This window comes from Sturnira hondurensis, unplaced genomic scaffold, assembly GCF_014824575.4.
Source record: "Sturnira hondurensis isolate 20B ecotype Veracruz unplaced genomic scaffold, ASM1482457v3 Scaffold0006413, whole genome shotgun sequence".
Taxonomy (NCBI): Eukaryota; Metazoa; Chordata; class Mammalia; order Chiroptera; family Phyllostomidae; genus Sturnira; species Sturnira hondurensis.
Window position 1 is genome coordinate 24,708,002 of NW_028079044.1, and position 21,891 is coordinate 24,729,892.

At 45.4% G+C, this 21,891-nt stretch overlaps 1 protein-coding gene across 3 annotated transcripts in view; it reads left to right on the top strand.

The window, feature by feature from the left end:
- MATN2 (matrilin 2) overlaps positions 1 to 21,891 on the top strand; it is a 126,652-nt gene that overhangs the window by 58,480 nt on the left and 46,281 nt on the right. For all 3 annotated transcript variants that reach the window (XM_037048248.1, XM_037048250.1, XM_037048249.1), the window contains exon 5: positions 13,547 to 13,669. In XM_037048248.1, coding sequence (XP_036904143.1) covers positions 13,547 to 13,669 — 123 coding nt within the window. The remainder of the gene's footprint in view (positions 1 to 13,546; positions 13,670 to 21,891) is intronic.

Below are 21,891 nucleotides of genomic sequence, written 5' to 3' on the forward strand. Positions count from 1 at the left end.
TTTCCAGCCTCAAGCAGAGAGGCCCCCAGCTCTCCCAAAGTGCTGGTCTGGCCTTGGCTCCCTCCAGTTGAGAACTGTGGGGGCAAAGAGAATGAAGCAGAAGCTGCCTGGGCTTCAGACAGACTATGGAGGGCCAAGGAGGCCAGGGTGGGGGAGGGATGTGAATCCAGGGCGGTGGTTCAAGCCGCAGTAACTAGAGCCACACTGAAGCCGAGCCCTGGGCCTCACCCGAGGGATTCAGAGTCAGCAGATCTGGAGTGGGCCCAGGACTCTGTACTGTCAGTGAACTCCTCCCATAGACTGCTGCCACACTCTGAGATTCACTGGCAGCGAGGGCATGGGGACCAGAAGGAGGGAAGTGGGGGAGGGCTTCTAGTTAAGGGAGACGGGATGGAGCTGGGGCCAGGGCTGGGCCGACCCATCGGCCCAGCCCTCTAGTCACTCCAAAGCAGTTCAACTATCTTTATCATAAGCACCAGACTTAGCTTAATATGTCTAATTATAAAGAACAGTTCTCCCTCCCTCTCTCTCTCTCTCTCAGAAAGACGTAGTGACTCTATTGTCGCCTGCCAGTGATCTTGCAGAAAGAAATGGGTTTGAATCCTGACACTGTCACTCATGGGATGTGGCTGCCTCATCCTGAGCTGTTATTTAAACTCCTTGACTCAGTGTTCTCACCCATAAAGTGGGAAGGGTGGTGACAAATTAAAACCTATCTCGTTGACAAGTTCATGTTAGCCCTTGGCGTTGGTCCAGGGGTGGACAGTGAGGAGCTGTGCCAAGGGGAGGGTGGGCCAACGTTGATCTCCGTTTCGGAGCTGCTTGTAGGGATTGCCCCCGCAGCACCGGGACTCGGTGGGCCTGGAGAAGAATGAAACACAACCGTTTCCACTTTTGAGGAAGATGTGCTGGGGAGCATGCAGATTACTGGAAGTAAAACAGCGACTAAATCAGCCATGCTCCTACTCTGTCAGAGCTCACATTCCTGCCTGAGAGTAAATCAGATAAACGATCAAGGTCATTGCCGCCAAACATGACTGCAGCCCTTGCCCAGCTCAGCGTGCTGCCCGAAGTCAGGCCTAACACAAGCCTCTGGTTGAGTGTTTGCCATGTGCCAGGAGCTCTCCTGAGTGCTTTATACCTGTTATCTCATTTAATTCTCACACCAGCTCTTAAAGCAGGTTTTGTCGTTCTCATTTTACGGATAAGGAAAACAAGGTACAATAAAAAGGTTAGACAGCTTACTCAAGGTTACAGGGCTAGTGAGGTATTCAGACCAGAATAGGAATCGTGGGACTTCACAGTCCTAGCTCCTAACCACGGTTTGACCCTTCAGGGCCCCCAGAAGGCAGCAGGGTAACCCTGCAACCAGAGAAACTCCTCCAGGCCCAGGAGACAGGCAGGTTCAAAGGCTCACTGATCCAAGGGGAGATTCAGAATGAATTCAGCAAGGCTAACATCCAAATGCTCATCATCCCCCGAGTCCACTACCAGCTGCTGTGGTGTGTCATTGTGCATAACGATTGTGAGAGTGCCTCCTCGGTGACTGCATTCAAACACACACACACACACACACACACACACACACACACACACCATTGTGTATTCATGTTCTGCCTGTGTGGAGAGAGGAGGCAGACACGGCTAGTTCACAGATTCCTCGAGCGGAAGTGGACCTTGGCCATCAGACTTTAGCTCCCTCTCCTATGTAACCCAGGGATTGTGTTCCCTCCTGGTGTCCTAGATGGGCAGTGGTGCCTGTCCGCCATGATCTCCCATCGGGGACCGGGGATCATGCAGCGCACCTGCACCTCTTCCCCCACACAGCCTGCGAGAGAGGTTGAGCTGCAACCCTACTGTGCATAATTTCCACCATTGATCAGATTTCTGCCACCCGAGGCCACATCCTAAAAAGTATGTTTCCTTTTCCAAATTAGAAGAGAAAGTCCTTTTGTTATTTAAGAATGTTATCTACCCCCACACCCACTAATTTTCTCCTCTTCAGGGGAGGTGTAAACACATCTTTAGATGACCTGGTGCTGGGTCTCTTCGCTGTCCAGGTAACCCCCCTCTGGACACCAGTTGGTCAGTGGCTCAAAATGTGTCCCTCCTTTCAAAGACTAGGTCAAGCACATGAAATAATCTTCCCTTCAAAGTTCTGTCCATGCGAGCAATTTGGGATATGCTAGAGGTTAAAACTGTGGATTTTCCTGTCCTCCAAAAAGTCTTCCTCACATGGTACCATTATAGGAATTAACTGCAAAACTGTTAGCGTAGAGCCTAGCCCGGAGGGCCCAGGGGAAGTTTATCTCCTTCCCTCTCCCCGTAAAAAACGGGGCAGGAGGAATCATGAAGTGTGCGTCTCTTCATTTCACACCTCTGTTTCTCCCATCCTCCCCTTCCCGCTGAATCCCCATGAACAAGAAAGAGCTTTATCTTGTTTCCTTTTCTTGCTTTATTGTTTTAAATAAAGAATTTTCCTTTCCTTTCCCTCCCTTCTGGACTATTTAATCTATCCAGAAGAATAATAACAATGCAACATTTAGATAACTTCACTTGGCAAAAAAATATAAACTTTCTCATCTAGCTTTCTCATATTTTTTCTCTCTCAAGAACCATACCAAATATATTTGATTGCTTTCATTCTTCAGATATGTTCCTGACATTATTTTCCCAAGCTACATAAATGATTTAATAGCTTTTGTATTTGAGTTTAGTCAAGGGGCATGATCCAGAAAAAGTCACATTATTAAACAGACAAAACTATAACTGATGTTCCTCATGAATGTAGATGTAGGAATTCTTAAAAATTTAGCAAATAGAGCCCTAGCTGATGGCTCAGTCAGTTGGAGCATTGTCCCGTATACACCAAAAAATTGTGGGATCGCTTCCCAGTCAGGGCACATACCAAAGATGTGGGTTCAATCCCAGGTTAGGGCGTATACAGGAGGCAACCAATCAGCATTTCTCTTTCACATCGATGTCCTTCTGTCTCTGTCTCTCTCTCTCTCTTCCTCTCTTCTAAAATCAATGAACATTTCCTCAGGTGAGGCAAAAAATTTAGCGAATAGAATCTATAGATAATCAAGTCTGAAAAATCAATCCATATAATTCACCATATTAACAGATTGAAAAATGAAAAACATGTGGTCATTCTAACATGTGCAGAAAAAGCTATGCATAATGCCCAACATTCATTCATTATACAAACTCAGCAAACCAGGAATAAGGGGAAATTGCTCAGCATGATGAAAGACACCTATGAAAAAACCTTCAGATGACGTCATACTCAAGGGTGGACGACGAAGGGCTTTCCTCCTAAGGAGCAAGACAGTGTGTCTGTCCTCCCTTCTAGTCAGTCTGGTACTGGAGGTTCCAACTGATACAATGAAATAACAAGATCCCATTTATATAAAATTTTAGAAAAGGGCTGCTCATCTGTGTGACAGAGCAGATTAGTGGTTGCCTGTGGCCAGGGGGCTGGGAGAGGCAGGAGGAGGGTTTACCAAGGGCTCAGGAGGAAATTTGGGGATTTGGGTCTGATGGGCATGTTCATTATCTCGGTTATGGTGATATGTTGATATGTCATGTTTATTAAATCGTGCACCTTAAATATGTGCAATTCACTGCCACTTATAACTCAGAACGAGTATATATGTTAATCTATGAGCATATTCAGAACAAGGTGTTTTGGGAATGTAAGCAGGTGCTGAGACAGAGAGGGAAGACGTTGGTGGAGTAGGTTTTACTAGCAAGTCAGAGAAGAGAAGAAGAAAAATGCAGGGCTTGTCATCTTTGGGGGACACGAGCTAGGGCACAGTGCCTGCCTGGGATGGTCTGTGTGGGGCATTAGTGGGGGACAAGGGAAGGAATGTAAGCCCAAACAAAACTGGGGGTGATCTGGTTGTAGGTCAGGTTCCAATGGCGGTCTTTCGTGAGTGGGGGGATGAGCACAGGGTGTGGAGTGTAAAATCACGTTTTAGTAACTTGAGCCTGGCAGTTTTATATATGTGTATGTAAATGGATTAGAATTAGAGAGTGGGGGCAGAAATGCCATCTATCCATCCGTCCATTCATTTATTCATTCAGTACTTCCAGATTCCCCCTCTATGGGCCAGGCACTCTTATGGGGTGGAGGGAGAAAAATCAGTGTTTCCCTTACATGTTTGAGACCTGAGAAATACTCAGATCTTGGCTTCCTTTGTGCTCCACACATGGGGAGTGAATTAGGAAAGATGCTATCGGTTTGCGGTTCTCATCGGTTCGGTGCATGTGTTTCTTATACCACAGAATTAATTAGGAGGCCACAGCAATCAATAATCTCTGCTCCAGGGAGGAGTTTATGGCAGAAGATGGGGGATAACTTCAGAGAGGAAATCTAGTTTTGAGGGGAAACTAGTTACTGCGAGAAAGAGCCCACACAAGTGGTGGGTGCAGCAGGAGGTGGAGGATTTTAGAGTTCAGGAAATGCCAGACTGGACCTGCTTGGTGGTGCTAATTGACCCGGGAGCAGATGGAATCCTGGAGGGAGAATGGGGTGTGGACGGGAAGGTCAGGGTGTGAGCAGTGGAGTGGCCCACCGTGCACGGAGCAAGAGCAGGCTGTGACCACAGCCCCAGAGTGAAGGGCCCAGAGCAGAATCAGAGCCCCACTGAGTAGAGGAGATTCGGTCATTGGCTCCCGGCTCCTGGGCCTTGGAATTTGGACACTCACCCTCAGGCTGTGCCAGGGTGCAGGGTTTAAAAGGGTGAGGAGGGTAGTCTGGACGAGAGGGCCCGGCGGGAAAACCGAGCTGACTAAACGTGTGTGGAGAACTCTCGGTTGTGAGGGAGATCATACCCAGCAGGGAGAACTGACTTTGAACCTGGTAGAGCTTCTCTGTTTTCTTATTTTCACAAGCACCTAGAGAAGTGGTTCTCAAAGTGGGGGTCCCAGGTAGCAGCTTCAGCTCTGTGAGGTAAGCCATTAAAAATACAAATTCTCAGGCCCTACCCTCAATTTGAGGTGGGGCTTAGGAATGTGCGTTTTAACAAGCCTCCTAGGGGGTTCTGATGTGAGCTCAAGTTTGGAAACCACTGACCTAAATGTTTTAAACTGGATCTCTCCCTGGGAGAGCCCACTTAGTAGAGAGTTTATATTAAGATTGCGACGATGGGACGGCCCTTTGGAAATTGCAAAGCACTCTAAAAGAGGAGGGCATTATTCGTGGACGTTTATAATTTCGATCAACCTAATTTGGTCAGATTTGCTTTTCTTTTAAAGCTTTATTTTGGGGCGCCCTTTTCTTTTCCATTCTTAAAAGAAAACTAAAATCTTGTTAGTGAGCAGAGAATTGATGTAAAAAAGAATTCAACCGCTGGGGGCAAGACAGATGCGAGCACCCCTGGAGTTAGTTTGCCTAAAGGACAGATTGTTTTTTTCTCCAGCCCTGGATTTGTTTTGTTTCTCTCAGAGTGTAAGCACAAGGCTGACTCACATTTTCTCTTGAAAGTCTTTACATCCAAGGGCAGCTGTCAAAATAAGATTAGTGCTTTCGGACACGATGAGAGAAGGGAACCGGGCCCCCCAATGCACATTTGGGGTTTGCCTGCGTTTGCAGGGTGCTAATTCTGACAGAGCTTTTTGGAGTTTGAGCGGGCAGGGATCCCATTGTTTCCCATTCCGGTGGAATGACAGCCCTAATAATACGCTTCTCTTCTTTCTTGCTGTGATAGATAATTTTTGGTTTTTATCCATCTCAAGCTAAATAACAGCAGGAGCTATTTAAAAAGTGGAGCACATCTTTAAAGGTGTTCATTTTGGTTTAACTCCACTGTCACTGGTGTCAACAGCATGCAATGTGACTTGTCTGAAATTCGAAAGAGTCAGTAAAAGCCCTTTGATTTCGGCCAGGATGATGTCAGCCACAGCAACCACAGTCTGTGTCCCGTGCTCCTTGTCCAGTGTAACCAGATGAAAGTTTTCCAAGCTCTCCGGGCCAAGGCACAACGCCAGGGTTTTGAGATCACGAATGAAGGAAGGCACTTAAATCTACGGTGCATGGGAAGCCTCGGGGGGAAAAGCTGAGATGGATTTGAGCACTGACTTTGGGGCTCTTAGTCATCAAAGCCTCGCTGATTTATTTCACCCAGGATGACTGAGCAGACACAGTTAACATCCCTCTAAGATTCTCTGGGAACTAAGAGAAACAAGCAAATTTTGCTGATGCTCAGCGACACGCTAAGGATTGCCCTTCCACAAGGCATTGCTTGAGTTTGGTGAGATCTTTTGTTACAAAATTCAAAATTGCCTGTTTTGTGTATCAGAACAATTCAGAATAGAACTCACAAACCAAAACTCAGTCAAAGATAGATGACGTTATTTAAAGAAGTCTGAATCTAAGGTTCATGTGTAGGTTTCACAGGCACCCAACAAAGTGATGCTCATCAGAATTGAGATACAAGACTTTGCTTTACTCTAGTCTGAGAAATAAGGAGGCTAACGTCTGCTGAGTTCCCACCATCTGCCAGGTGGTTTATTATCTCGTCTAGCTCTGCAATAACATGTGCTCGCCAGTTAATTATTTAACCTCTATGAAAATTCAATCTTACAGAAATCACCCGGCTACAGCCAGGTTTGGGTCCAGAGCAATATTCCTTCACTGGGTCGGATCACCTCATCCCACCCCGTCTAAAGAAACACAACTGCCCTTTATCTCCTCCTGCAAGGCTCAAGTCCCTCGATCTTTACTTTTTCATATCACCTCCTTCAGGTCCACGTGTAAAATAATCTTTTCAGTGCGATCGTCTTCTGGTCATACTATTTCCTGCTTAATTGTGTTCCGCAGCACTTACAAAACCTAATGTAACAAATGGTTTTACCTGTTTGTTTTGTGTCTGGCCCCTGTCAGTGGTGTGCTGGTGTGTGCTTAACAACTAGATCTCCAGGGTGGGGGGAAGCTCCGATTTGTCATGTTCACCAATTCTTGTGGTGTAAATACTGCCACGGCCGCTGATTTCGAGAAACACACTTGGCCTTGTGGAGTGTGGGGTTGGGAAGCTGTGTGCACAGCCTGTCCGGTAGGTCAGTGGGAGCTGGCTCTCTCACACCACTGGCTCCATGGGGACAGGGATCAATCGATCGATTTTTTAATCTATTTTATTCACTGTTGTTTTTCCAGCACTTTGAACAATTTGACAAATTAATTCAGTTGGCCATTCAAATATGTTTTTAAAAATTGACCATATGCCAGATACCCTGTTAGATATTTGAGCTGGAAGGCTGAACACAGCAAAGCACTGCCCTCGTGTGACAGGGGAAAGAGACATTAAATAATCGATTGCAAATGAAGTGTTAAATTATAGTGGTGGTAAGGGAAGTTACGGTGTGGGACGTGGAACCTTAATAGGCTGGTGACTGTCATGTCAAATCAACAAATGTCCACCAAACACCCACTGTACGGAACACAGCACCCCAAGGAAAAATAATACTCACCCTGCTCACCTCAGAGCTTACAGCCTAGGTAAGATTGGTCAGGCAGGATCACTGGTCAACGCTGCGTCTGTGCTGCGTGGATGTGGGTTAATCTGTCCATGCACAAGTCCTTGTTGAACACTGCACTGTGCCGGTCTGTGCCAGGTACCAGGGTGCTGCAGACACAAGGCAGCGGGTCCTCAGCCACTGTGATAATTCTGATGTCTGCAGCTGGGGCCCGGTTCCCACTGTCACTGTGCTCTGAGCCCTCTTCTGGTATGGGAATCCCTCTTTCCCGGGATGAGGAGAGGAAGGAGTTTTGTTCTTATCTTACTCATCTTCCCATGACACCATTTCTGGTGGAGGAGAGTATTTTTTTAGGACTCTAGGAGCATCCTAGAGTTGGGAGGCAGGGAGTGGGGCCCTTGCCACTGTTCATTCAGCAGATGAGCAGTTATGGAGCACCAACTACATGTGTGAGGACACGGTGCTAGGCCCTGGGGAGTTTGAGGCAGACCAAGGTCACGTGCACATGGAGCTGACAGCTTCTGATCGGGTCCTTCCAACAGCACAGGGAAAATGCAGAAGAGCGAGGGTGGAGCCATGTGTATGGTGCTAGGGAGTCAGAAGAAGGAACCCAGCCAACCTGGAAAAGGCTTCCTGGAGGAGATGACCTTTGACTGAGGCCATGAGCCGTGAGTGGGGACCACCTGGTCAAGAGGATTTGGAAGGGTGATGGGAACGCTGAGTCCCATGCTCCTGCCACCCCGCCCCATGGTTTTATCACCCTGCAGTGAAACCCACCCCCCCAGGCTGTTTTTCAAAAGCATAAAGAATCATCCCCAACATCTGTATTTGTTTTAAATGAAAGTGACAACTGCCAAAAAACAACCGTTGTTTTGTCAGAGCCTAGTCTGTATTTATTCCCATGTCTTCATTTAATTAAATTTATCCTTCAGCGGTTTCCCTTGGGACAGTACGGACCATTAGTGGCTATAAATCCCCAGTGTTCTAGAAACAGTATGAAAAGACAACAGCCACGAAGCCAGCTGGCAGGCTTGCTGGCTTGTTTGTGGGACTGTTCTTCTGGAATTCAAGCCGTAATCCTGTCCCTACCACACTTAGCATCCCTACCTAGTGTCCGAGGGGACCGAGGACAGCAGTAATTCTGAGAGTTGTTCAAAGGAGGAAACTGAGCTTGGCAGTCTTGTTAATAAGGGGCCCTGGGGCCCTTCCCCTTGGAGGGTTGTGGGGACGTTTTATCCAGTGGGTTCCAGGACTTTCAACCTGGCTACACACTGGTGTTATCTGGGAGCTGCCTGCATCCCTCCCTACTCCCACCCCATCAGTCCGATGTAGGGAGGGGCTGGAGACTGGCACCCGAATTTGCAAAAGGCCCTCAGATGGTTCTAATGGGCAGTGGAAGCTGGGTACCTCTGCTTTTGTAGAGGAACCTTGCAGTTATTCCCAGGCGGGTGTCCTGCCCTGTCTGGAAAGGAACAAGCACTTCATTGCGTCTCTCTACCTAACCAGTGTGGGGGGTGGGGAAGTCTTTTGGAAAAAAGATCATCCCTTCCTGGGTCATTGTTTTTGAACGGCTAATTTTGAAGGAGTACTTTTGTAACACATGGGTTTTTTTCATTGTTATGTAAGTTCTTGTTGCAGACTCTCGTTAGACAATTTGAAAATAGATAGTTATACTTAAGAGACTAAAAGTCGCACATACTCCCACCAATCCTTCCTAACCACTGTTAGGCAGTTTCCTGCTGGACACAGGGGCGGGGCTGGGTGCAAAGGAGCAGCTGGAGCAGAGAAAAGGGAGGGAGGACCCTGGGGGAGAAGCTCCTGTGCCCGATCTCCAAAGACAGGCTTAGGGCTTGAGGGGGTAGGTTGTTCAGTGTGCTGGGCTGCCATTTTTCCAGCCAGCAAGCCCTTGTGCAGGAAAGCTCCCCTCCCCATTAGGGAGCTTAGAGTCTAGCAAGGGAGGCACAGTGAAGACATCCCTGCATGCAGGCCTCTGTGGTTAACGTTGCGATACACGCCAGGAGGGGAAAGCACAGCAGCGCACTGACAGCTGGTAGGAGAAGCCAAAAGCTCTGAGCAACCGTTGAAGGTCCTCATTTCAAGAAGTGAATTTTCCCATCAACGTGCAAGCAAACCAAAGCACTTCAGCCTGAAATTCGGGAAACTGCAGCTGTTCCCCAACAAAGCAATGTGCTCGAAGTCCTTTTGTTGGAAATCAGTCTGTCCCACGGGATTGCGAGAAAAGCGTTTCACGGACCCAAGCACGGGAGACTGTGGTGTGGCCAGATTTATTTGGGTGGAAGTGGAAGCTGCCCCTACATTTCTAGCGTCTCATCTCTGTTGGTTCTAACATGGAACAAGCCCAACCTTGTCTTCAGCAAGGCCAACACAAAAGCCAGCGTCCGGAGTTTCTGTTTTATATTAAAGCTTAGTCCTTTGGGGCCTATGCGGTCTTCGGCCAGCCTGGATTGGCTGCTAGACCCACACAGTTGAGTGTTCTCCAGTGAGAGAGAGTGCAAGTGAACAAAGAGGGAAGTGCATTTTTAAGTACATGATTGATTTGGGAATGAAAATACTTCTTTTAGAATTTTAAAGCCATAATCTTGCCCTGGCTGGTGTGGCTCAATGGATTGAGCTCCAGCCTGCAGCCCAAAAGGTCACCGGTTCGATGTCAGAGCACATGCCTGGGTTGCAGGCCAGGCCCCCATTTGCAGGTGTGCAAGAGGCAGTCCATTGATGTTTTTCTCATACATCAGTGTTTTGTGCCCTCTTTCTCCCTCCCTTCCCCTCTCTCTAGAAAAATAAATAAATAAAATCTTTTTATTAAAAAATAAACCAGAATCCTTATTTGTAGAGTCTTAGACTTAAGCATTTTTAAAGTATATTTTATTGATTATGCTATTACAGTTGTCCCATTTTTTTCCTCTGACCCTGCACCACCCCCCAACCAGCATTACCCATCCCCCACACTCCACCCTTAGTTCATGTCCATGGGTTGTACATAGAAGTTTTTGGCTTCTCCATTTCCTATACTATTCTTAACCTCCCCCTGTCTATTTCGTACCTGCCATTTATGCTTCTCATGCCCTGTACCTCTTCTTCCATTCTCCCTGCTCTCCCTCCCTGCTGTTAACCTTCCATGTGATTTCAATTTCTGTGATTCTGTTCCCATTCTACTTGTTTGCTTACTTTGGTGGGGGTTTTTTTTGGTTCAGTTGTTGATAGTTCTGAGTTTATCATTTTACTGTTCATATTTTTTATCTTCTTTTTGTTTAGATAAGTCTCTTTAACATTTCATATAATAAGGGCCTGGTGATGATGAAGATAACTTGACCTTATCTGGGAAGCACTTTATCTGCCCTTTCATTCTAAATGAAAGCTTAGCTGGATAGAGCAATCTTGGATGTAGGTCCTTGCCTTTATGTCTTGGAATACTTCTTTCCAGCTCCTTCTTGCCTACAAGGTTTCTTTTGAGAAATTAGCTGATAGTTTTATGGGAACTCCTTTGTAGATTACTCTCTCCTTTTCTCTTGCTGCTTTTAAGATTCTCTCCTTATCTTTAATTTTGACTAATGTAATTATGATGTGCCTTGGTGTGTGCTTCCTTGGCTCCCATTTCTTTGGTTCTCTGAGCTTCCTGGACTTCCTGGAAGTCTATTTTCTTTGCCAGATTAGGGAAGTTCTACTTCGTTATTTTTTCAAATAAGTTTTCAATTTCTTGCTCTTCCTCTTCTCCTTCTGGTACCCTATGATTTGGACATTGGGATGTTTAAAGTCATCCCAGAGGTTCCTAAGCCTCTCCTCATATTTTTGAATTCTTGTTTCTTCATTCTGTTGTGGTTGAATGTTTATTTCTTCCTTCTGCTCCAAATCATGGATTTGAGTCCTGGTTTCTTTCCCTTCACTGTTGGTTCCCTCAATATTTTTCTTTATTTCATTTTGCATAGCCTTCACTTTTTCCTCTACTTTGCAGCTATACTCAGCCATTTCTGTGAGTATCCTGATTATCAGTGTTTTGAACTCTGCATCTGATAGGTTGGCTATCTCTTTATCACTTGGTTGTATTTTTTTTAGATCTTTGATCTTCTTTTCATTCAGGCCATATTTTTTTGTCTTGGCATCTCTGTTATGTAGTAAGGGGTGGAGCCTTAGGTATTTGCAGGGCAACCCAGGTAACTGCATTGTGCTGTATGTTGGGGAGGGGTCTGAGAGGGAACAAGGCTGCTTATTTGGCTCTTGGCTGGCTTTCAGTCACTTACCCTGGTACCCACATGCAAATTGGGCCCTTCTGATGCTGATTCCTAGGTGGGTGGGTTTGTGTACATTCTAGGACCCTATGGGTTTCTTCAACAAACTCAGTGAGGCTGTGAGTTTCTCCTGCCACCACAACCCACATAGGTTTTTATAGCCATAGGTTTCAAGGTTTTCTTTCCCCGTGCTGGAACCCTGGATTGTATGGTCTGTCTCACTCCCCAGTCCTTCCTGCCAGTTTAACAGCATGCAAATGTGGGACCTCCTGGTCTCCAGCTACTACCTTGCCACGTGTCCTCTCCACCCCCACAGCCCCTCTCTGCCCCTTTACTGGTCTGGATGAATGTTTCTTCTTTAACTCCTTGGTTGTCAGACTTTCATACAGTTCCATTTCCTGGCAGGTCTGGTTGTTTTTTTATTTTAGATTTATTGTTGTTCTTCTTTTGGTTTTGCAAGGAGGCAAAGTGTAGAATTACGCATTTTTAATGTTATGATGTAGATTTTATTTATTTTGTAACTATAAATGAATTTAATAGATGATGAATTAATCATCTTTTATCTTTTTATCAATTTGGTATTTTATATCTATCTGAAAGCATAATAAATTATAGAACTCAAAGACCTGGGTAATTACATTAAAGTATAACTATTGAATTCAAGAATTAATCAAGCTTTCTAGTTCGCTGAGTTTTTACTATAACTGACATATTAACCTGAGAAAATTATTCCTAATGTATTCAATCCATTTAATACTCTATGATTTTTCTCCAACTTTAATGGTAAAGTTACTGGAAGAGCTAGTTATGAATCCAAGCCATTCTCCTTGCTATGCAATTCAGCATGTTTCTGCAAAGGAGAGACTGAATCAGTGATAGATTGAAAATGCCTCCAACCTTTTTGTCTTCTGATATATTCTTAGTCCCACTACCTTAAACGCATCCCTGTAGGTGCTTTCTTACATTGCATTAGAATAAGTAGCCAGGACTCAGCACTTCGTGGGCATAGGATAAATATCTGACCAAAATAGGACCTACCACAAAGAGCCATACACCCTTTCTCCCTAGTAATCTTTGTTACCTTCCTAACCAACCCTGCCTTCCCATTTTCCTCATTTATTCCTGGGATGAATACACAGAGTGCAAAGAGGGTTTTCAAAAATCTTTCTGATAGGTGCACAGAATGAGGAGAAGTATGTCCAATGGGGCTGATACAGGCTTGGGAATTGGGGGCTATTCTTAGACCTGCTATGTTTGTGGTGGAATAGCAGGCCTTTCCTCTGTGCCCTCTCTCAGCTTCCCCATCTGCAGAATGTCAGAGACAGTGCCAGACTACTTCTGTAAGAATTTCTGAAACGGACTACAAAGCATTCTGGTTCTCAAAGAGTAGGAATGGTATTTGATACAGACCAGTGCAAATGCCTGCTCTCGATAGCTCGCAGTTCGCTCAAAATGTTTTCAGAGCAGTTTTAGTGACACAGGGAAATAAAAACTGATGTGAATTTTAAATTATTTAAATGCAGCTAATAAGGACAAATGATTCCAACTTTCAAATATATGTGTGTGTATATATCAGTCAAGTCACCAAAATGTTAACAGCAGTTGCCGCTGGGTGGTAGGATTACAGGTCGGGGGCGGCTAACAGGGATTTTCTTTTATAGATTTTTCTGTGTTTTCCAAATTTTCCACTATGACCACACGTCAGTGTTTACAGTGTTTTCAGAAGTTCTTTTAGCAGGTGCTGTGCGGCTGTTTGCTGCCCAGCACTGTCCCGGGGGTCGCCTCCGTCAGCACTGTGTTCTGATGGTGTGATGTTGTCTCAGTCCAGGACCTGTGTGCAGCGGAGGACCACGGCTGTGAGCAGCTCTGCGTGAATGTGCTGGGCTCCTTCGTCTGCCAGTGCTACAGTGGCTACACCCTGGCGGAGGATGGCAAAAAGTGTGTGGGTGAGTGTTCCCCCCAGCCTTGCGTAAGGAGAAATCACAGGGAGGAGGGAGAGTGAGGCCCTCCCCAGCGATCCCCAACCTCCTGCATTATCTGGTCTCTCTCCTTTGAATTTTAACGAAGTGCTCATTTGAGGTTCTAGTGGTTCGAACTGGAACTTTAAAGACTTCAGGTATGGCCGAGGTTAGCATTTTCTTATCCTGGGTCCTCAGCAAAAGGTGTATTTATGACAATTTGTATAAACTGCCTGTTATTGCAGTCCTTGCAAAGGACTGGGCAGATTTTCACCAAGTGAAAATGGGAGGGCATGTTCAGGACGTCAACGTAGCTCATGTGTCTCATGCCTAAAGTTCACCTGGTGGCACCACGCCTCAAAGACGGGGGCAGGCTTCCTGCTAAGTATTGGACCTGCAGTTTGGTGACAGGCCAAATGACTGCCAGGTGCAGAAGCCCAGCCATATCTAATACGACACCATGGTCAGAGAAAACAAAAAGTAGCCTCAGACACAGGCCCCAGCTAAGGAGTGGCAAGGGCGGTGCACGGAACTTGCAGTCCCTTGAGCAGAGTCCCAGGTGAGTGACTCCACGACCTGGTGAGAGGTGGGGGTGGCGGGTAACATCTGATCTCTTCAGTGACAGGTAGTGGCTCTCCTCACACCTGCAGAGCAGGCTAGCACATCCCTGCCGGCACCTCCCAGTTTGTCTGTGAAGCCCTTTACAAGTGCACGGCCTCATCCTCCCACGAAGAGTCAGTGCCTGGCTTACACAATACGTATGTGTACCTTGAAAACTTACTGAAAACTTATGAGGCAGGAAATCTGAAGGAAAAGAAAGAACAGGAGCCCGCTGATATCAAGTACTAGAGCAAACATTTTCTGACCCCAAATCCTGCATTTTTCTCTTCCATATCCCATTGTTACCTCTTGCTTCCCACAAAATAGTGAATATTTTTTTTTGCACGTAGAATATACATTATCCAGCAACCTTGATTTTAGGTAAAGATGTGGATGGAAAAAGCAACAAAACTTAAAGTGGAGCTGATGGCCCGCTCCTTGCAGGTGAAGTGTGAGAGGGTACCATGGGTTGGTTGGTTTGCTGTTCCTTGCGGATGCGTTGAAACCCCCCCTCCTTAGAGATCCACGAATGGACTTGTTCTTCTGAGCCTTAGAGCTGGTGTCTTTCTTCCTGAATCTGCTGGTGGCGCCCATGAAAGGGGGCAGGGTGCCACACCCACTGCCACTGGCAGGAAGAAGGCAACGTAGGAAACACCAACTCGTGGTTTTTGCTTAATTAACTTTTATTATGTAAATAAGATGCTTTCAACTTAAACAGATGAGACAACCACTAATAGTGTGTTGCATTATCTGCCAGACTTTTTTCCCATGTAAATATATAACGCAAAGCATTTTGTTAATGTTTGACAAAATGAGATCATACTGCGTATTTTGTTTTATGTATTTTTTTCTCCTTACCAGTTGTAAAATGAGTAGAAACTGTGGGAGCTACAGGGTCAGAAGGACACCAGGACATTGACAATGAGACCAGTAGATGAGTTTTAGGAAACAGGGTGAGGGAAGGGACAGGGGGAGTCCGGTCACAGTGAGTAGGTAGGACGGGGCCATGAAGGCCAAGGCTGGGGCCGAGGGCCGCCTCCGCCCTTGGGAAACTAGAGAGCAGTGAGGAACCCAGTTCCCTGAGTCTTGCCCAATAATTGCTTAATTGTCCCTATGTAGCAGAGAACCTTTGTGTCTTGAAGGGTTTTGCTATAACTTCTGGAATTTGACATTTGTTGGAGAGCAACAGCATGAAGTAGATGTTGTGGTTGCCAGGGAGCTGTTGTGGGCTGTGTTTATTAGAAATGGCATTTCTCACGATGCTGTTATCAGCCTCTAAGAATGTTTGCCTTTCCTCAGAGGGGCGGTCAAGCAGAAGAGTGGTAGAGTTGGAAGGACTGTGTATAACCAGGTCTTATCCATCAGGTGTTCCTGTCGTCATCCTCCTTGACCAGGAGCCTTACCTGTTAGAGGCTGGGAGTGAGATGATTAAGCAACAGTGGACCTTTGTTGCCAGTGACCTTGGTTAGAGAGACTGAACTAATTCTCAAAAGGTCAGTTGCTGCTCAGTGGGGTTGTACTGAATGCAAAGCAAATGATAGAGGTAATAAAGGCTATAGAAGGCCAAAGAAGAGAGACATCCTAATGGCTAGGGCAGGGAAGATCTGGGCAAGGAAAGAAGGGTAGCACTTGGACAAATGTCCAAGGCAAGGGGAGACATGAGGGACAGTGGTGGTGTGGAGGTGGTACTACCCTCAAAGTTCGGGGGCTGAGGCTGGGCTAGGAGGGGCAAGCCTTGCTCCTGGGAGCTGGTGGGTCAGGAAGAGACTCACAGGGAGAACGCCAAATTGAAAGCTAAACAGCCAGCATAACCTGAGGGTATTGACCTAAAGGGGCTTATCAAAGGTGAAGACCCCCAGCTCCCAGATGTAGAGCAGGAGACTGAGAGGAGAGCAAGGGCTGCTAGGAACCTTGGGATAATCCCACGAGCAGCTGGTCTATGGTTTATAAGTAGATGGGGAAGGCCCGTTAAGAATATGGAGGCCATAAATCTCAGTTAATCCAGGACAGCCTCAGTTTATGCCTGCTCAATTCTCAATACCACCCCCTCTCACTTTCAAAGGGGTTCCAGTTTGACAATAAATGATATGATCACTCTCATTAAAGCTCCTAAGCTTGACTTAAACCATTAAGGAGACCAGCTGTGTAGAAGCAGAGAATCCCTGCTGATGTGAGGTAAGAGATTAAGTTTAAGATACCAGGGCAAACACTAGACTGTTCAAGGCTTTGAAAATCAGACAAAGAGTCTGGACTTTACCTCTGAAAGAGAGCTACTGAAGGACTTTATTGGGGAGCCACAAAGGCAAGGCCTCATCTTAGAGAACTTAACCTTGTGGTAGATTGCAGGGTGGGTTCTGGGAGAAAGGTGGCAAGGGATGGGAAGACCAGTTGGGAGACCATGGTCATTATCAGCCGAGAAGGGACAGGAGCTGGAGTTTGAGTAGGCGTTGTAGGAATGGAGAGGGAGGGAGGAAGGGATGAAAGAAGGTGCTATACATAAAGAGGGGAAGATAGAGTCACTAGTGACTGCTGGGTTTGAGCTTCCATGACTCTGAGAGTGATGGTGACAGTGAGGAAAGAGTGACAGGAACAGATTTTTTAGAAAAGGTGATGAGTAGTTTCAGACAAGGTGAGTCTGAAGTTGAGGTGGGTCACCAACAGGGACATGTCAGGAGGGAGCAGAGACCAGGGTCGCACAACTGGGAGCCGGTAGAACCAGTGAGGCAGCCAGGAAGCAGCAGCATCCCCTTTGTTTTTCTAAATTTCCATCTCCATGTGCTTTTCATTTTAAATGTTTATGTGTTTTTGTTTTGAAGTCATCTGGACCTTCAGCAGAGTAAGTCCTGGGCCCAACTCCAGCTCTGCTGCTTGCTAGTCACGTGTCTTCGTGTAACTCGTAATTCATTTAACTTCTGGGGCTTTCTCACCCGTAATGTAGAGTCAGGAGATTTTGTGGGATTAGGTAAGATAATGAGTAAAGTTCCTAACACAGCAGATAATTTATCACTACTACTACTATACAAATCATTATCGTCGTTTCCTGGATATCTAAAGTGTAGAGTGAGGAGGGAGAGAAGGTCTGAGTCTCAGGCTGTAACCACATGTAGGGAGCAAAGGGAGAAGTAGGGGCGGGAAAATTATCTGTGAAGGGACAGCCCAAGATGGGGAGGGCATGAAAGCGGGGAAGGAGAGACAGCTGAAGAGTCACGGAGTGTGGGGGGACAGGGTATTTCTAGGCCAAGCCGATATTAATGTGCCAGGGAGGCCAAAGGGAACAGAACTTAGAAAGCCATCAGGTTGAGTAACTGGTTCATCTCAGCAAACATTTCAGAGCCCTCTGCCACGCACTCAGCCAGGCATCAGGGGCACCAGGACGACCAGGAGACCACGGACAATGATCAAGAGGGGCTGATTTCAAGGGGCCGGAAGTAGGTGGTGAGGAAGTAGGGACTGCAAATCTCAAGTATTCACTTAAGGAGATTTGGTAGAGATTCTCCACGTTCAGCTACTGCTGAAGGGACACAATGGGCGTTCAGTTCCCGCGCGTCATGGCAGTGGTTCTGGTGCTTTGACTCACCCCGTACTTATGACTGTGACCTGCGGGGAAATCCAGTTCTCGTCCAGACTCAGGACTGACAGACAACATCGCCCCACTTTTGAGTTCGCAGAATGTTAAATTCGAGTGGCAATGTCGCATCTCCCTAACTGCTCATTTCACTGTGGCCTAAATTTATCAGCTAAGTTTATCAACACTTCCACATGCAGGCGGTCAAGGGTGGGTTATTGACTAAGGTCCTCCTTTCATTTTAGTTGAGTCCTTGTGTTTGTCATTCATCAGCTGCCACTAAAGCTGTATTAATTTCTCTTTTTTTTTAAAGATTTTTTCTTTCTTTCTTTTTTTGACACATGGGAAGAGAGGGAGAAAGAGAGGGAGAGAAACATTGATGTAAGAGGGAAACATCGATTGCCTCTTGCGCATGCCCAGACTGGGGACCAAATCAGCAACCCAGGCATGTGCCCTGACTGGGAACTGAACCCACGACCCTTTGCTTTGCAATGACATGACTCCCAACCAACTAAGCCACACCAGTCAGTGCAAGCTGTGGTATTTTCCATCCCGAAGTGCACATATAAAAACTGTTTTAAATTTATTTTAAATTATAGTTGACATACAATTGTATGTTAGTTCCAGGTGTACAACATAGTGATTTTAACATTTGAATACCTTAGGAAGTGATCACCCTAATAAGTCTAGTAATCATCTGTCATTGTCAAACTTACATTTTTCAAAGACCAGTTATATCTTTGAGGGTGAATGTTCTGCTGTATGTGCTCACCTGCTGTTTACTGACAGCCTTGACCTTCAGGGTAACTTTGATCCTGTTGTTCATCTTGTGTACCCAGGCAGATCGTAAACCCTTAAAGACAGGGGCCATGTGTACCCTTCATCGTACCTTCATGTTTCAATGAGTGGACTTGCCATATTTTTTTTGAATCATTGACTAAAGTTGAGTGAGTGATTGCAACCTCAAGCATTTTTTAAAAATCTTTTCCCCTAGATGATATTTTAAGTTACAAATTTTTTTCATATTAATACAAAAAAAGTCAGAATACAGATGTTTATAAAGTCAAGCCTGAAAGTTGTTCCTCCCACTTTCACTTCCTAGGTACTAACCGCTAAGACCTTGATTTCCCCTTCCTGCCTTTCCTCTAAGATGCCTCGCAGATGGCGTGTGCTCGTCATCGCCCTCCAGGGTTAGCACATGCCTGACACGTAGCATTGCCAAATGAATGATTGTGGACCAAATGAATGGCATTAGGGTATCCGTTCACCCCCAAGTTAAACCTTATCTGATTACGGAGGCACTGTGATAAGAATAAAAAGTGCTTTTTTGAAGATTATTAGGTACTAGGATCTGTTTGACTACTTTATGTATAATTGTCATAGCTGTCTGGGGCAAGTATATTGTTGCTTCCATTTTACAAATCTCTTCACCCCTCTGTGTTCCAGTCATTGCATCTGTAAACTGAGGAAAACAATGACACCAGTCTCAAAGGGTTGTTGTGAGGGTTAAATGAGTTAATATGAGTCCAGCCACTGCAACAGTCCGATACATGGGCAACTGCTAAATATCAGTTGAATCTGAATTTCTATACCCTTTACGAAGTTTTGTCTTACAAATGCTTGCATTTAAAAATATGTTGAATATCTAGTGCATTAAAAAGAACATATTGAGTTCCATACTCAGAACGATAAACAGTGTGGACATTTAGCATGGCATCACTGCTGCCTTCAAAGTTTTTCTCCTACCTTCTCCCAAATCAATTATCCTCAGTGAGGAGGAGACGGTTGGTATTTAAGTTGGGGACGAGGGATGGGAAGATTGATTTTTGCATTAAAAGGTCAGATTTTTAGTTCATCAGCTAATTTCTCACATTTGGAGCATGATCTCCTCCACCCCCAAGATGTTAAGTATTAGATATCTCCCTATAATATTTTTTAAGGCTGCCATAATAATATACCACAGAGTGAGTGACTTAAACAATAGAAATTTATTTTCTTGCATTTCTGAAGTCTGGAAGTCCAAGATCAAGGTGTCAGCAGGTTTGGTTTCTACTAAGGGTCTCTCTGCTTGACCTTCAGGTGGCCACCCTCTTGCTGCCTCTTACCTGGTCTTTCCTCTATGTAAGCACATCCCTGGTGTCTCTTTGTGTCCAATTTTTTTCTCTGTGTAAAGGCAGCAGTCAGACAGAATTAGGACCCACCCACCCCACTGGCCTCATCTTAACTTAATCACGACTTTAAAGGTCCCGCCTCCAAATACAGTCTCATTCTGACCAATTTGGGATTAGGATTTCATCATAGGGATTTGGGGAGGGAGATACAATTCAGCTCACAGTACTCACCTGTTGTGATCAAAATCAATAAGAAACTCTCTGAGCTTTAAAATTCTGCATATAGGTATTCAGGTGTGCCTGGAGAGGAGAGGTTTGTGACTCAGACTCTGTGTGTGTCTAATACATACTTAGCAAACACATTGGTTCTACCATTTCTCTGAATGATGAGTCTGGTTTTTCTTACTCTGTTAACAAACTTTGAAACTCAAACGCTCCCCTCTAACGACCTTGTTTCTACTAAAGCCCCCCCTTGTAGACTGATCCCTATGGAGAAAACTTTGGAATGTGACCAGATTGTAAATCAGAGACTGTTAATTTTAGGTTCTGTTACCTTGCACCAAAGTATTATCATTGAAGACAACTGTGCGATTTCTCACATATGAGGCAGAGACTGACCACACTGAGACTGGCTTTGACCCTGAGACGTCAGCAATTTGTGGCCCGCAGGGCTGAAGAGCTATAGACGGGGAGTTACAGTAGTTCCTCTATATCCATGGTTTTGCTTTCCATGGTTTCAGTAATCTGCAGTCACCCATGGTCTGAAAACATTAAATGGAAAATCTCAGAAATAAACAATTCATAAGTTTTAAGTTGCATGCCATTCTGAGTAACGTGATAAAACCTTGAGTCATCACGTTCGTTTCTGCCTGGGACATGAATTGTCCCTTTGTCCAGCATAGCCATGCTGGATTTGCGCACTGCCCATTAGTCACTCCGGGGCCATAGTGTCAGATGGCCAGTAGTCAGATGGCCATTGCTCTGTCACAATGCCCACGTCATTCACTTCACTTCGTCTCATGTGTGGGTGCTGTATCATGTGACAACCTCACAAGAGTACAGTGCAGTAAGATATTTTGAGAGAGACCACATTCACATAACTTTTATTACAGTATATTGTTATAATTATTCTATTGTGTTATTAGTTGTTGTTAGTCTTTTACTATTCCTAATTTATAAATTAAATTTTATTATAATTATGTATGTATAGGAGAAAACATAGTATATGAGGACTGTCCAGAAGGTCTCCAGCCATGTAATATGAAAAATAGAGACATTTATTTAGAGGTAGAAGATACAAGAAACATTGTACATCAGGCAATGACACCTCAGTCCCCTTCAAAGTTGGCACCTTGGGACCTCGCACAGTTCTCCCAGTTGCCATCAGCTGCTCCATTGTATCTTCCTGAATCTCATCAACAGTCTGAAATCTCTTCCTTTTCAAAAGTGATTTTAGTTTTAGGAAAAGCCAGAAGTCACAGGGTGCCAAATCTGGGCTGTAAGGGGGCTGGGTCACCTGGGTGATTTGATGTTTCACCAAAACACACTGCATGAGACATGATGCATGAGCAGGTGTGTTGTCGTGATGAAGCTGCCAATCACCAGTTGCCCATAGTTGTGGCCTTCCGAATTATCCAGATAGGTTTCATGAAAGAATGTTAAAGCTTAACACAAAATCCGATGCAGATTCGTTGCTCTACTCGCTCAGTCATTGTGAATGCAATGACCACACAGTACACATGCTCACTCAATGGCATCTACCACCCCCACTGACTATTACAGTGAAGTCATCACTGTTCACACATGTACATTCCATTCCACTCTCCTTGGCTGTCAGGTTACATTGATGCTGCATAAACTATTCTCATTACATTAACAAAATAGCTGGGGTTTTTCCAGACAGACCTCATATATAGGGCTCAGTATTATCAGCA